The sequence below is a fragment of the Leptodactylus fuscus genome, chromosome 2, assembly GCF_031893055.1.
Source record: "Leptodactylus fuscus isolate aLepFus1 chromosome 2, aLepFus1.hap2, whole genome shotgun sequence".
Taxonomy (NCBI): Eukaryota; Metazoa; Chordata; class Amphibia; order Anura; family Leptodactylidae; genus Leptodactylus; species Leptodactylus fuscus.
The window spans coordinates 192,695,444-192,713,081 of record NC_134266.1 but is presented as its reverse complement, the minus strand read 5'-3'; the positions used below and the strand labels follow the sequence as shown (position 1 = coordinate 192,713,081).

General features: G+C 40.5%; 1 protein-coding gene across 1 annotated transcript in view; it reads left to right on the top strand.

The window, feature by feature from the left end:
* The window catches only part of GPC6 (glypican 6), a 552,892-nt gene that overhangs the window by 488,120 nt on the left and 47,134 nt on the right, over positions 1-17,638 (top strand). Inside the window, exons 6-7 of the mRNA XM_075265383.1 lie at positions 6,576-6,719; positions 10,841-10,870. Coding sequence (XP_075121484.1) covers positions 6,576-6,719; positions 10,841-10,870 — 174 coding nt within the window. The remainder of the gene's footprint in view (positions 1-6,575; positions 6,720-10,840; positions 10,871-17,638) is intronic.

Sequence of the window (17,638 nt, the reverse complement as noted above, 5' to 3'; positions counted from 1 at the left end):
CGTTGAAACAGTGGAATCTACACAAGCCGCCATTTTAACTTTTTGCAATGCAACCGAAACCTGCTGCAGGCAACAGTTAAATGCACTTAATATTGCTCTGGAGCGCATTGAGGATCAAGAAAATAGGGGGAGGCGTAAGAACATTAGATTTAAAGGCATTCCTGAATCTGTGCTACACCAAGACCTACCCGCTGCAGCTATGAAAGTTTTTACTACTTTATTAGGAGAAGAACAGGCATCCTCCATTTCAATAGAAAGGATTCATAGGGCCCTGCGTTCTGCCCCCTCTTCGGCTGACCCCCCCAGAGATGTTATATGTGCCTTGCTTTGTTATACTGATACCGCTGCGATACTTAGAGCGGCAAGATCACATAAGGACTTAACCCTTGATGGTGAATCCATCGCACTCTTCCAGGACTTGGCCCCCTCCACCTTGTACAAAAGGCGCCTTCTCAAACCTCTAACCACCTATTTGCGGGACAAAAAGATCTTATTCCGCTGGCTTTTCCCATTTGGATTACAATTTCAACATGCTGGCAAACGCTGCACAATAAGGGTACCAGATGATCTACCAGCTGCATGGGCAGTACTTGAAATAGATCCTATACAGATCTCATCCTGGCTCTCGGTCACAGACCAGCACCTGGACTTTCCGAAACTTCCTGCACCGGATAGCTGGACAAAGATATCCAGAGGAAAACCAGCTAAGACCAAGAAACTCCCTCCGTGAATTTCTTTCGTTCCACGACATAGCATGTTTGGTTTGATTAGTCATTTTCCACTCTATGTGGTTCTCAATTTATCTATTTTGGTTGCTATCTAGACGTGGCTTGACATGTTACTATGCTTAAGTTTTCTGTTAGATATCTTATCTTCAGTGATTTTTATGCATCTTTCCTCTGAATGTTAAATTTGTACCTTCAGGCGGTACCGACGATCAGGTTGATCATGCAAAAGACATGGTCTATGTGTTTCTCCGTTTCCCATTTCCCCCTCCTGAGCTCTATACTGAGCTTGTTTGTTCGCCAAGTTTTCTTGTGGTATAAAGTTACGGATTGTTTACCCTTGTGTTTTAGGTCCTATAGTCCTGGGTCTCACTCGTCGACACTAGCTGGTGCTCTCACGAATAATTTGCCTCCTATTATATTTTACAAATATGGCTTCGGTTAAAATTACTTAGTGGAATGTTTGTGGCCTGAACACTCCACAGAAACGGTCTCAGCTATTAGCTTTACTGAAAAAATATAAAACAGATATCTGTTTTATTCAGGAAACCCACTTCAAATCTAGTTCTGTGCCTAAATTACCCATCAAGCATTTTAAGCACTGGTTCCATAGCTGCTATGCTAAGGCGTCTAGGGGAGTCTCTATTGTCATCTCTCACGCAATCCCTTTCGAACCTATAGTTGTTTGTGCAGATCCAGAAGGGCGTTTTTTGTTTGTAAAAGGCAAAGTGGGCAACCAGCTAGTGTCGCTTGTAAACCTCTATGCCCCGAATGTTAAACAATCCTGCTGGATAGTCCAGACGCTTTCTAAATTTAAAGATTTTGCGGAGGGCATTAGCATTATTGGAGGCGACTTCAATGTTGCACTGTCTCCCACACTTGACTCCTCCACTCTCTCTTCAGTGCATTCACAGAAATCCTTAGCAAGAATACATAGGGCTCTAGGTGACATCGAGGTTGTAGACTCTTGGAGAATTTTCCACCCATCCTCTAGAGATTATACTTATGTTTCATCAGTTCACTCTTCCTCACACCGCTTAGATTATTTATTTGTCTCCAAGTCATGTTTATCTATTTTAACTGCTGTGGACATAGGCTCTTTCACCATTTCAGACCATACCCCCGTTTCTTTATCCATGACCTTGAAGGACCTACCAGTCAAAGCATGGGCTTGGAGACTTAATGAGACGCTCCTAGATGATCCTCGCCATGTAGAAGACTTGTCCCTCAAATTGCAGCGATTTTTTAACGAAAATCCTGCATCTGATACTTCCCATGCTATTACATGGGAAACACATAAAGCTTACATTCGTGGGGAGCTGATCGCTCTGGGGGCGAGGGTCAAGAGAGTGAAAATGGCTCGTCTAAATGAGCTATTAGCAAAAATTTACACGCTAGAATGCTTACAAAAGCGCTCCCGAGTCTTGTCCACACAGCCTGAGTTGGTTGACTTACGGAACCAGCTACGTGACCACCTCAACGTCCGGCATGCCAGACATTACCAGTACTCCAAATTTAGATACTATGCCCACGGAGATAGAGGTAATAAAATTATGTCACAACTTGTTAAAAAACGAAAGGATTCAGCTTTCATTAATAAAATAACTACAGACCGAGGTCAGACTGTCTCTTCCACGGAAGATATAGCTTCACAATTTCAGGAGTTCTATCAATCCCTGTACAATCTATCCCCTGCACTAGACCCAGAAAACCCGGAGACGGTTCATAAGATAGATAGTTTCCTGAAGAAACTGCATCTGCCTTCACTATCTGAGGATCAGAAGTCTGCGCTGTCGCAACCCATCTCCCAACAAGAAGTCCAAAAAACCTTAGCTTCCTTACCACTAGGCAAATCCCCAGGCCCAGATGGACTCCCAGTAGGGTACTATAAAAAATTTGACTGTATTTTGTTACCCTATCTGTCTCTTTGGTGTGAAGAGATTAGACAGGGGGGTAAGTTACCACCTCAAGCACTAATGGCAACCATTACGATTTTACCCAAGGAAGGTAGAGACTCTACGAAGCGCGGAAACTATCGCCCTATCTCTTTGTTAAATGTAGATGTGAAACTTTGGGCAAAAATTTTATCCTCCCGTTTGCAGTCTCTTCTTCCAAAACTTATAAATCCCGAACAGTGTGGGTTCATACCTGGCAGAGAGGGTAACCATAACTCTTGTAGGGTAATACAAATTGTCCAGTGTGCTCAGCGTGACAAACTGCCATTAGTCCTTCTCGGCACGGATGCTGAGAAGGCATTTGATAGAATTAACTGGCTCTTCCTGCGCCAAGTATTAGCTAGATTTGACATACCCCAGGATTTTATTACAGCTGTGTTTTCTTTATATTCTACCCCTAGCGCTAGGATTAGAATTAATGGCACTCTGTCGGACCCGTTCACTATCAAAAACGGCACAAGGCAGGGTTGCCCTTTATCCCCTACCCTTTTTATATTAATTATGGAAACCTTGTTACAAGCCATTAGAGACCATCCAGATATCAGAGACTACACAGTTGGTGCCGAAACTCACTATAGTGCGGCGTTTGCTGACGATCTCTTGCTTTTTGTATCAGACCATGTTCGCTCTTTCCCGCACATAATAGAACTGTTAGATACTTTTGGACAATTATCCAACTTTAAGATTAACTACTCAAAATCCGAAGCAATGAATATTTCATTATCTATTTCAGAACTTAGAGTAATTCAACGACAATCACCATTTACCTGGCAACCATCTAAACTAAAATATCTAGGTGTCTATATCACTAAGGATCCCAACTCTTTATATCAGGCTAATTATGTTATGCTATTGAAATCTGTACAAAATTACCTTTCGGCCCTTTCAACCCCGTACATATCTTGGATGGGGCAGAAGAATCTGCTTCGCACCTATGTCCTCCCTAAATTCATTTACCTTATGAATATGATTCCCATTCACGTCCCACGCTCATACTTCAGGAAAATTAGATCCTTGTTTTCCTCCTTCCTCTGGGGTTCTAAACCGGTTAGGCTATCTTACGATCGACTCATCCGTCCGAAAAAATTTGGTGGGTTTGGCATGCCGGACGTATTGACCTACTATAGGGCGATTCTGCTAAAAAGATGGATCCGCTTACACTCCATCGGTGTTAACGCGCTAGATGTCTCCCTAGAACTCAGCTCTCTTGGCCCTCGCCTCAGGGCTAGTTTATGGGGTCTTACCCCTTGTAATGAAATTCCTTTTAAAATATCTGCTGCTGTGGCGAAGATTTTTAAGGAAACCCATGCAGACGTCCCCCTTATTGGCCACCCACCTCCCTCTGTACCGGGTGATTTAACTCCCTTCCTACTTCGCCCGAAAGCAACAGACATTTCAGAGGCTTGGAAACTCCTGAGTGTATACAAACTCAAAGACCTGTTAAAATGGGATGTATTGCCTAGTCCACTTCTGGGGAGAGCTCACACTTTCCTCCAATTATCCGACCTCTAGAATACACATGCTCTCCTTAAAAAATCCTTTCCGCATCCCCCCCACACGCCGTGGTTTGAATCCTTACTTTCTCGTTCTGACACTTCTAAGGGTATGATCTCTTTGCTCTATACCTACCTGTTAACGCATCCCCACTCTCCGAAACCAGCCTATATTAGTAAGTGGGAAAAAGATCTTGGTCGCACATTTTCAGAGCCAGAAATTTCTCATATTCACAGTAAATCCCATGGGTTTTCCCCATGTATTAGGATCCAGGAGAATTCCTTTAAGATCCTTACAAGATGGTATAAGGCACCCGCTGACCTACAACTTATGAAGTTGAGACAGGATGACACTTGTTGGAGATGTGGGGAGCGAGGTGGATCGTTAGCCCATATGTTTTGGTTTTGTAATAAAATCCAGCCTTTCTGGTTACAAGTCGAATCTATTATACATCAAATAACAAAATGTAGGATCAGGCTCTCACCAGTTTCGGTTTTACTTTGGTTACCGGCCAACTCTTGGTCACCTTCCAAGAATGATTTAGCCACAATCTTAATTCAGTCGGCCAAAATACTAATTCCATTACATTGGTTGGAAAAAGAGTCACCTCACGTGTCTGAATGGTTGAGTAGAATAGATGAAGTAGCTAGGCTAGAAGAACTGTATAGCTGGGAGTTGAGGAAACACCAGTCCTTTGTCAACCTTTGGAAACCATGGTTCAAGTACCGAAACCGTACCAGGCCACATACTTCTGTTAGCATCAGCTGATATTTGATATTTGATATTACCCAACCGTTTCTATCCAGTAGCTACATGTGCATCCAGCCTTGTCTCCCATGCTCTTTTTTGTTTTTTGCACTGACTTAGTCGCTATGGACCTATCCCTCCCTTACCACCTCTATCCTTCCGCTCCGACCCCCTTCCCCTCCCCCCCCCCTTCCCTTCCCTCCCCCCCCTCCAACCCAACTCACTATACGGTTAACTTATTTTATTGTTTATGTTCTATGCTCATATTTATGTGCAATGTGCTGATTCATGATTCTGCTTGTATTTTTGTGCATTTGTTCACCTGTACAAACCTTCAATAAAATAAGAATTTGAAAGAAAGAAAGTATACTATCAATGGCTGGGAATATTGTATAAGGGAAGTACAGTCTTAGTTATGTTTGTCATATGACATCATTATGTGATTAGCCAATATAATTAAACTATAGAATTTAATAACCCTTATGGCTTGCAGTGCAAAAATGGTATTGTGCACATTGATGTGCAAAATAAACATTGAGTACCATCATACTGTAATTTGTGATTACAACATGGTTATGATTACAGCATAGGGATATATGTTATCTCAATCCTACACTCTGATACAATGCAGTCAGAAAATACACCCTTATCAAGATCCACACCTCAGCCCCATTGAAGTCACTCTCAAAGTCTACACCTCAGTGTCAGTGTTAATAAATTTCCCACAATAGCTTCATTAAAAATATTTTCTTATGACTAAATTTAAAAATAAAAAAACAAAAGCACTGGACGTGGTGGGACCCCATGGCGAACTTTTGACATGGTCCCCCCACCGACCGACGCTGAAGACCCCGACTGACCGCCTTCCCCCCGCATTCCTGCATGCAATGTTATGCCCCATAGTGGCCCCTGCACACAGTATTATTCCCCATAGTGGCTCCTGCACACAGTATTATGCCCCATTGTGGACATCATTAACAATTGTTATACTCTGGGGTCTTTTCAGATCCCAGAGTATAATAATCGGAGACCCAGGGGAGGATACAAACATAAGAAACACTGTTACTTACTTCTCCCTGGCTCCAGTGCAGTCCCTGCTGATGTCAGTCTTCTTCAATGACATATGGGATGTCACTTGACCCAAACCTGTGTTGCAACGCATAAGGACGCAGGCCCTGACCACATGACATCAGGGACATCACACATGTAGGTCTGAAGGCTGCTAGGAGCCAGGAGAGGTAAGTAACAACGTTTTTTATGTTCCCTCACCTCCCCTGGGAATCCAATCTTGATATATCGTAGGATAATAATAGTGTTTGTGGGGCCCGCGGCGTCACTTACCAATCCCGGCTCCTGCTCACAGCCTCCTCAGAAGGAGAAGGGTAGGCGGCCATGAGCAGGAACCAGGATTGGTAAGTAAATAGGGCCCATTACCAGATGGATTACAGCCTATTAAAAAAAAACGCAGTGGTAGTGGCAGTCGCCGCCTAATGTCCCGGGCCCCATGGAAGCCGCTACCACTACTACCCCGGTAGTTGCACCCCTGGGCCAATGTTTCTCATCTATGTAATGAGACAGGAGTGAGATCTGTTCAAAAAAGTATTGTCATTAAAGTTGACAACGTCTGATTAATTTCTGTTTCATTTATCTTTAGGTTTTTCTTGGATGTGGCGAACCTAAATCTCTTCATTCATCAAGAACATTAAGATCATTCTCAGGAAGGCATAACTTATATTTCAAGCCCTATCATTTACATGAAAAGCCTACAACTGCTGCTGGAACAAGTATAGACAGACTGGTATGTCACATTTCCCATAATGTTCAATAAAGAGAGCTTATAGAATAAAGTCTCTAAAAAGTGTAATGTTACCAATGTGATTATTCATTGTATATATGAAGAGTAGCGATTCTTATAGCACCTACATCTCCATATATGTCAAAAACTGAAATATCACATGATCATAAGTATTCAAACCCTTTGCTATGACACTCATATTTAACTCACATGCTGCCTTTTGTGCCAGAACCAAATCCATAGAAATTTATGGGATCCCAATGGCTTGTGTACACCATGCTAGACGGAAACTGATAGCCGTGCCGTACATATGTGATGGCACCCTAACCCCACATTCCAAAAAAAACACTGTTGTAAATGTCAATAAAAATAACACAAAAACGTTGTTTGTGGCTTGCCTTCTCAACTTTTTATTAGTATATATATATTTTTTTAGCTCTTTTCAGTTGCTAGAATTGCAATAGCCAGATATTTATTAGCAGTCAACAGGAGAACATGAAGTCCTCTACGTGCATTACATTGGGGAAATTTACTGTATTATTACTGTCCTAAATTTAGACCGAATAAAACAAGACAAGACAGGAAGAAACTGTGCCAAATTTCTCAAAGTAGTGCACGCTGTGTGATAAATGGGCCACATCTAGCTAGATACGTAACACACTTTTCTCTTCTTTACACTATCTCTGGACTGACATACCTTACACCAATATTTTACGCCACAATAATAGGAGAACTATTAATAAATCTGACACATTTTCCGTTTCCACTTAACGATACCCAGTTTTCAAAACAGACTGAGGCTAAGGCCCTACGTAGTAAGAAGCTGCAAGAAAAACTTTGCGGAAAAAAACGTGGCAGAAACGCATCACAGTTTTCTCTGCATCGTTTTTCATTTGTGGAATGACTTTCTACAGGTATAATTGACATGCTGCGATTTGTAAAAACTTGGACATTTTCAAAAACACAGCTTTTCCGCAACAGATTTTTTTCTGCAATGTGTGGATGGGATTAGCCACAATAGCAGCACTTTGTAGGTAATGTAAAATGCTACATTTTTTGCTACGGCATTTTTACAATGTGGGCCCCCAGGCCTATGAGATGTAACAAGTGTTTAAAGCAAAATATAAAATTTAGTTGCACAGTTGCATTATCCTTCCAAGCCCAAGGGAAGGGCAGTCCTTCAGCCAGGGTTCCCTAGAGGTTTCCAACACAGGGAGGTTTCCTTTCCTTAATGTTTTCCTCACTTTCATTAGCATTTGCCTGAACATTTACTTAATTTATTTGTTAATGTCATTGAAATTCAGTGTGGGAATAAACACATTACAGAATAATAATAATCAAATTATAAAGGGACTCAATTGAATAAAGTGTTACATGTCACATTGGCCACTTGTAAACTGTCACAACTTTGCTTTTGTGGTTGAGGAGTCAGGTGGAAGTTGTTGGCAAGTTATTGTATGTATCCATTGTCCTTGGTATGGTCAAAAAAGTAAATGGTCATCTGATTTTTAGTGTTAACCCAAGTCACATGATCTAGTCACATGATCTGCAATAATAAAGCCCGGCAAATACAAATGAAGAACCTCAAACACAAATAACGCTGGGTTCACACTAGCGCCCGGACTCCGTTCTGAGCTTTCCGTCTTCTGCATGCAGAAGACAGAAAGCTTTCAGACTGGGTCCGGCCGTGAGCGCTGGTGAGTGCTTTATGCTCTCCGCCGCAAAACCATTTTTTTAAAATCCGGACACAGAGTACTGCATGTCCGACACTGTGTCCGTTTAAAAAAAAAAACTGTTTCACCACGGAGAGCATAAAACGCTCATTCACATCTGCGCCCGGTCTCCGTTCTGCAGGTATCAATTTCCTAGAAATAGAATGGGTTTGAAAGCTGTCCGGCCATGAGCACTGGTGAGCGTTTTATGCTCTCCGCGGCGAAAACATTTTATTTTTAAATGGACACAGAGTTGGACATGCAGTACTCTGTGTCCGGTTTAAAAAAAAAATGGTTTTGCGGCGGAGAGCATAAAACGCTCACCAGCGCTTATGGCCGGACCCGGTCTGACAGGTTTCCGTCTTCTGCATGCACTAGCTACGATTCCAGCTCCTACATTAATAGGTTATCAGCATTTCAACTGGGCCTCTCTTCTGAGCGTTGAAATTGGGCCACTAATGGCATTACCACCAGTATGGCCCTGTCCAAAGTATCCAAACTGTAAAGTATAAGCAGCAACTAGATGGACTGGGTGCGACCCAATAAGGCGCTGGTAGGTTGTCTCATCTGAAGCCATGCAGTCTAGCCATGTGACATGTTGCATTGTCTTGCCGGAACATTCCATCTGCCCCAAGTAAGACAAACCATCTATAGGTTTATGTGATCAGCAAGGATAGATTCATACCCACATTGTGTCATAGTGCCTTAACACATGAATTAGCGGGCCCAGAGAATGCCATGAAAATGTTCCATTGTTTTTCCAACAATGGTTGCATGGTGCTTTACAATTTATGCACTAATGTCCATCTTAGAAAGCAGAAAACATGACTCATTGGAGAAGGCAACTCCTTGCCAATCAGTGGTGGTCTAATTCCAATACTTCTGCATAAAGGAAGACCTATTTTCTGACCATCCATCTTCTTCAGAGCCCCATATGCAGTAGTGTTCACAGGTTTAGCCCCCCATTTTCATGGTAGGCTGCTCCACTGTAGCTTGTCGGTGGGCCGTCACACACACCTTCGTAGATGATATTAAGTCTCACATCAATGGCACGTGGTGCTCTGTAGTTTCCACGTCGGTTATTCCCATTGGTGTCATTTGTCCACTCACCATACACTTTCACACAGCACAACACAAACAGTTCACAAACAGCACTGTTTCAGAAATAATTCCACCCTTTGCCCAAAAACCAATAATCATCACAATTTGCAACTCTGTATTCAGGCAGCAATTAGCACAGTAGGTATATATACCCACAAAGCTAGCCCATGACAAGTCATTTCCACCATGAGCTTTGCGCTGCCAATGCCAATCGTAGATGGTGTTGACTTGACCGTGTATAAAACTTTTGAAAAGTTCATCATTTTTACTTTTTTCTATTTTTGTTCTATTATTTATAGGAATAATTCAGCTATTTCAATGACTTGGAAATAAAATGCATTTTCACAGATAAACTTACCCAGTAGTTTTACACATAACAGGAAGTCACCAGTGATTTATGGTAAAATTGTTATTATGGTAACTTGCAGGTAACCTCATGAAGACCTAGCTTATATTGTGAATGACATTAGTAACTATGTAATATCTCATTTTTCCATTTCAACTTATTTTCTTTTTATTCATATATGAAAACATTTGCAAATCACTATTTTGTGGTGATATCTTATACTTATGAGTTTAAAGTTTTGATGGAAATTGTATTTTTTATATTTTTGTGAAATGTAAAGTACATATTAGCAGTAATATGCAATAATTATCATCATGGAGCTGTGTCATTAGAATTGCAGCTGTTTATTTATTAAGCAATATTTGCAGGAAATAAATCATTGTAAACAAGTGCAGTCCCTATAATGTTTAGAATCAATCTTCGGCATATACCTGCTGATTAATAATGTGAACAGCTGCGTACTGGATTTATTAACTGCTAGGGGGAATTTACAACTAAAGCATACAGATATACAGGAAAGAAATTCATACACAGGCAAATGTACTGTAACCTGCGGCAGAGGCTGAATATAGGATATAACCAGGTATAAATTGTTATATTTAAGGATTTAAATATACCTTTTTCTATCTCAAGGTTCACTAAATTATTTTTATACATAGTAGCTAGAGATGAGCGAGTAGTGTTCAATCGAGTAGGTGTTCGATCGAATACTACGGTACTTGAAATACTCGTACTCGATCGAACACTACTAGCTGTTCGAAGTTTAAGGCTCGATGCAGAACCAGCGTTGATTGGCAGAATGCTATACGCAGTAATGACATCTAATAAGCGATCGCTGTGGGTAAGAGAACATTTCTCCTTTGAATCTGTATCTGTTAAATGTAACATGCTTAGCTCTATAAGTACATTGCTTGCTAATATTAACCTTTGATTCTCTTCTCTTTTATACATGTATGCTTCTAAAGAGGACAATATGGAGGACAATGCAGTATGGGGTAAGACTTTGAATCATCCAATATCCAATGCCAGTTGTATTTTATAATGAGTGTACAGTTTCCCGTATCTATGAATTACTCCTGAGTACTAGGATGATAACACCCTCCCGTGAATTAGAGACGGCAGAAAACATCATCTGATTTTAATGAGCATGTAAACATCTGCTACCAAGACACATCCAGCTCATCCCATCATAAATGTCTTATTTACTGGAAACATGGCTACTTTCTTCTTAATGATGAGATCTGATGACTGTGCCTCCAGATGTTTGCTTGAAATTGACTGGTAAATAAAGTGAAGAGACAACATTATCAACTTTGCATATCGATTTGGCAGCTTATATTTCTGTATTGGCAAAGTGAGCATCTGCTATACAGAGACTTTCACTGCCTTGAGATTACAACCAGATTGTTGCATATGAAACACATAACCTCTCATTTTCACTTGGGCATGTGGCTCCAGTCTGGACATATGGTTTGCACAGAGTTTAATAAGCTCATGTGATGTTTGGAATGAAGCAAGCCTAGACTATACCAATTGGGCACTCCTCGTTCACAAACAATCCACCTGTTTCAGTAGTTCCTATGTAACACTTTACCTTGACAATATATTAGGAGATGTTGTTAATTCTACACAGCCTCTTAACATAAGAGGTGGCATCTGATTCATTGACATGGTCTACTATTCTGCATTTCATTCTCTATTCCATGGATTCTAATCACATGACTGCATCCAATCCAGAAGCAGGCGCATTGCTTGGAGTGGGGGGGAGCAGGCTGGACATGTTCAAAAGGAGTTTATAAGGACTGGGGTGCAGTCAGATCCAGCTCAACAAGTAACAAAATAGAAAATGTAGAGAGACTGTCTCTATCATATCTCCTAACTTTCAAAGGACTGAAAGAGGGACAAAATTTGCAAATTTAGCCCCATCCACATCCACTTTGACTCCACCAATTCCCATCCATTTCTCTTTGTGTCTCTACACATTATAATGTCCCCTTCAGTTCCCTCACAGAATAAAGTCCCCTCCAGTATAAAGTCCCTCTCCTGATGCCCCCACAGATTAATATTCCGACTCCAGCTGTCCCCATGGTTATTTTTTAAAGTCGCCCTGCACTTTTCCCGATTATATTATGTCCCTATACTGGTACCAAATTAATATAAAAAAAAACCCTCACCCTGTCCAATTCCTTTGCTGTTCTGTCTGCTGCCTATAGTCCTGGAGCCTTCAGGAAATTGCAGTGATGATGTAAGTGCTGTTGCTATATTGTGCCTACTACTCCTGCAGCAGAGACAGAGGCCAAATGGAGAAGCAGGGAGTGAATGGCTCCCTACTCCCCCAGTCTTGTTTTCAACTAATCTGCATCCACTGGCCACGGATGAGTTGAAACCGGAACATACCTCCCCACTGACCGTGACAGTGTAACAAGACCTGGTTTATGGAACTATCCCGCTAAATCCAGTATGATTGAGAGATATGAGCTCTATTTGTCTCTTGTAGCTGTGCAGTCAAGACAGCAGGAGTAGGTAAAAGTTAATCTTCCTCCTTGCCTCCTATCTTCACTTTGCAAGCTGTTCATCATGGGCATCATCCTCCTGCATACAACAATGATACAACATCCATATGCCATGAGTAAGGGGGCAACCCCGAAACATGTAGGCTCTTATAACCCCTACTGCTGCACATGAAGTCTTTATATGTAAAATAAAAGCTACGTTGTATGATACATGGATGGCTGATCGTTCGTGCTGGACCTTGCTACTTTTCATTCATTTGTTCCTGTCTCTGCCGGGAGAGATCTCCGAGCACCAATCGCATTGCATCCATTAACCCACGTTATACCAGCAACAGGATCAAGTGAGTGGATTTGTACTTAACCTTTTGTTACCTTTTTACTACGGATTTGGGCTGTTGCATTTATTTTTTTGTTTGGGATACAACAGAGATACCTGTCAGGATAGGCAGGAATGGGAAAAGCATATGCAAGTCATGAATAGAGCAAGTTAGGAAAGAATTCAGTCCAGTGCTTCCCCTCTAGAAGTTTGTGTTTTAAAGAAATCCCCCCATTATGCTTGCTAAATCTCCCCCTCTATCTATATGTATTGTGAAATTTTCGTGACATGTTGCAGATTTTTAAATGTTTTGCATTCTCATTCTTTTTCAGAAATTCAGTCGATTTGCTGCAGATTTAAGCCCTTAATTTCTTTTAAATAAAAAGTGATTATACATATCAAAAACTGGTACCAATAAAAACTACAACTTTTTCTGCAAATAATGAGCTCTGACATAGTTTTGCCAAAAAAAGTAAAAAAAAGTTATTGCTGTCAGAATACAATGACCCAGATGTATTATTTAGTTTTGATTGTTATTTAGTAAAAGCAGAAATATAATAAAACTAAGGGCTAGTTCACACAGGAGCAAAGAAGCAGATTTTGACAGCGGATTTCGCCTCAAAATCCGCCTCCATACAATGGTGGTCTATGGAGACCACTAGCGTTCCTTTTTACGCTAGCGGCATGTTGCCAATAGCAGAAAAAAAAAGCGAGCTGCCCTTTCTTTAGGCGGATCCTGCGGCTCGTTGAGCTGCCGTGTCCGCCTGGCGGCAGCAACCTCCGGTGTTCGCCCATTCATTTGAACCGACTCCGGAGGGGGGAGCTGCGACCACGACGGTCCTGGCAGGCGGGTTTTGACCCCGCGTCACTCTCGGTGCCAAAATCCGCCTCCCCATGTGAACGAGCCCTAATATAAATATGGTATTGCTGTAATCGTAATGTACAACCATGTTGTCAAACAAAATATGGTACCAAATAAAAGTAAAACTTGTCCCTCAAAGAATAGGTCCTCACATGGTGATAGAAAGAAGTGAGAAAATACTTTTAACTGTAAGATAGTGTTTAATGGTGAACATGCACTTTATAATGTAAGTTGTATCTATTTTTGCTTTTTGTCTTTAACATCCCCGGAGCACACATCTCATGAGCACATTGCAATTTAAAAGGTCTTATTATGTTATATTATTCATTTATTTACCTCTGAGGACTGGTAGAACTTGTTCAGTAACAGAAGACTCTATCTACATAGCAAGGCTTATAAAATATATTGCATATAATCATCAATCTAATACTCATACAGAAATCTTTACTTAGATATTTGGAGGTTCCCCTCAATTGCAACATTTCAAATCCCATCATTAAATGTGTTTGTCTATGCAAGTGTGTGTGTATGTGTGTGTGTTTATGTGTATGTGTATGCAATAACAGCAGTTTCTAATGAGAAGTCGTTAACCTAAGGCCAGTTTGAGGCCTGGATCAGTCAGTTTGATGGATTTGACTATGTATAAAGTCAAGGATATCCTACAAACAAATAACTTAGAGGGCATAAATGTTTTACGTATACTGTAATAAATTAACAAGCCCAAATGAATGTGTAAATTGCAAGTCATGCACTATGTGTAGTAGTTATAACAGGGAAGTATTAAAAAAAAAAGATTATAACATAGATTAAATAATTGCAAACATAACATTTAATAGGAGTCTGTCTCCAGGGTGAAGCATATTAAACCAACAATACAGTTAGATAGGTCAGGCTCACCAGAATGTAATGTCCGTTCCCCATGAAAATTTGTGCCTCATTTGATGAGATATTCATTTATTTCAGAATTTGCAACTAAGCAATCTGTAGCACTAAGGTCAGTTCCAAACTGTGATGCCCCGCAGTGCTCTAATACGGCACCAGGAATACGAGAGAACAGAGCCAGCATAGGTCCCTGGTAGAGCCGATCCGAACAGCACGCTCCCATAGAAATGAATGGAAGCACCTGGCACGCAGACTTTGCCGGCGGCCGGCCACTTAACCCCCCGCGTGCCGGCCGCTTCCATTCATTTCTATGGGAGCGTGCTGTGAGGGTGCTGTTCGGAACAGCTGTTCCGAACAGTGTTCGCTCATCTCTAGTCCCTGGTCCTGTCACTCAAAGAAGTGTTCATTTGCATATTGTAAAATAAATGAACATCTCAGCAACAGAGGCATGAATTTTCATGGGGAGAATGGTGTTACATTCAGCCTGATCTAACTATGTTGCTGGTTTAACATGCTTCATCTTGGTGACTCCCTACTAAATTGTGGCTGCCTACTATCATGTTTTTAGTTACTTAGTTTAGGGAATGGACAGTCAGGGTTAGTTGTGGCACACTATATTGAGCAGGTGAGTGGTAACATCCAGCTGTTAATTTATTCATACATTTTAGGAAAAATTAACAGCAGTGCAGAAATATGTTCCAAAATTGTTATGTTATGGGAAATGCAAGCATTTAATAAAGCAGACAAGTTGGTAGAGGACGTACAGGTCATACAGTTTATTAGAAAAACATGGAAAACTAAACCCCACCTCTCCATGGGTTTGACTGGTATTTTAGCTTAGCTAAATTGAACATTGAAGCATTGAGCAGGGCTTAGCTGTAGTGTGACACAATCTATGATCAGATGTGCAAGGCAGACAAGTTTTTCTAATCCCGTACAACTCCTTTAAATTTTAGCACCAATGGCTTAACTGCTGTTTTCAACAAGCAAAAAAATTAACATTTGGTTGCAAAATAAAATCAAGGGCATAGAACTAATGTAAAAAATAAGCAATCTCAATGAAATAATTAAAACAGCAATAAACAATATACAATTGCATACACTGAAGCAAAAGCAAAAACCCAGTATGGATGATGTCAGGTCCCAACAGCTACTACCAATTGTTCTTAAGGCTAATGCCCCACGTAGCGAGCCACGGCCAAAAATCACTGTGGAAAGCATTGTGGTTTTTTTATGCAGCATTTTCTACAGAAAGTCTGATTAGTTTCCCTTTTTGCACTTTCTGCCATCATTTCTGTATGCATAACTGGCATGCTGTGATCTGCAAAAACACTTGCCAGCATTTGCGCTGCAGATATTTTTCTGCAATGTGTGGATGGGAACATCTCAAGGTGTTGAGGTAGTGACCTCCGCCAGAATACGGGTCACTTCCAGTGGTCAGTCACCTGCTCCAAATCAATCATGCATGTGCGCGCTGATTAAGATGAACTCCGACACAGAAGTCAGTGTTAATCCCAGTCCATGCAACAAGGCGCTGTGCCTGCTCACACAGTACTGAGGTTTATTGAGAAAGTCACAAATCTTATACAGGAATGCAAGAAAGATGAGATAACGGCAGTCTGTAAGCATATATGTCTTGTATCCGAATACACTGGCGATCAGTCATTGGCTCTTAAGTTTTCAACATCTTCTTAGGTTTCGATTCCCAGAGAAATGATACTGTCTTTCTTGTAAACCACATGACGATCGTGTGCGTCAGCCTCTGGGTGCGGTACTGGATACAGGCGCCATCTTAATGTATATAGGTATAATAAGCTTGCATAGAGAAAAATATAATTTCTTAAGCAGTATAAAGAATGTATAAAAATAAGAATAGACATGGTCTACCTTCACAAAGGTAGTGTAAAATGTATGATTGTTGTTCATGGAAAAAATTAACAACTACCCTATCAATAAGCCCTAGCCCTTTTTTGGAGAAAAAAAAATAATATAAGACCCTGTCCTATTTTCAGAGAAACACAGTATGTATTGTAGTACAATGCACAGCAGATCTGAGATCCCAGCTTCAAGTCCCTTTGTGGGACATGCAAAAAATGAAAAAACATAGAAACGTGTAATTAAAAACCAACAAGAATAAACAAATAATAAAAAGGTTTATTGTTTTTGTTTTTTTGTTTTAAATACACCTTTATATTTAAAAAATATATAATGCAAACAAAAATTAATAATCCAACATGTCCCCATGTGTGTATAAGACCCAAATTTCCAAAAATAGTTAATCATCCAATCATCCTGTACGGTGAAGGCCATAAAAAAATATAAAGAAAAAGAGCCTCAAGTATCTCAATATGCAACCCCCAAATATGATGTAGAATCAACCAAAACCGAAAACATAGGGGCATGAATGCAAATGGAAACAAATCAACAAAGCAAAAATAAAATGGATAAATATTTATTGATAAATACTTAAAATAAGAAAAGTAGCAGCAGGGCAGATGTAAAAAAGACAATAGAAAATGACAAGACATATATCAGGTGCTCAAAAGCCAACACACTTGAAGTTGTATATATGTGTGTATACACAATTAGATGAAAATATGCAATTTGTTATTAAGGGTAAATATAAAGGTAAAGATGTGTATATTGTATATGAACACTCAGTTGCAAAAAGACACACACATAGCAATATGTAACAAGCTTACCACAATTAATCTAAATATAAATGTGTCTCACAGTAATGCATATGGCCAATTAGATTCAACATAGATACAAGGTAGATGTATATCAAAAGGTAAACGCCATGATTCCAGAGTAATACACCCACAAATAATCACACCAATATAAAGCCCAATTGAGACAACAGAGATGGTAAACAATCAATGTATATACCAAAGGTATTATATACTTGCAGTCATGATGACAAGTGGCGGCTCTGGCACCTGCTGACACACTGAGCATCCTTTTTTTTCTGTACTGTATGGTTATGGTAAATGTACATTTTAGGGCTCGTTCACACGGGGCCAGTGGGGCAGAATTTGGACACGGAATCTGCCTCCAAATCTGCCTCCATACATTAGTGGTCTATGTAGACCGCTAGTGTTCGTTTTTTCCGCAGCGGTTTTTTGCCGCTAGTGGAAAAAAGAAGTGACATGACCTTTCTTGAGGCAGATTCCGCCTCAGGAAGTCAATA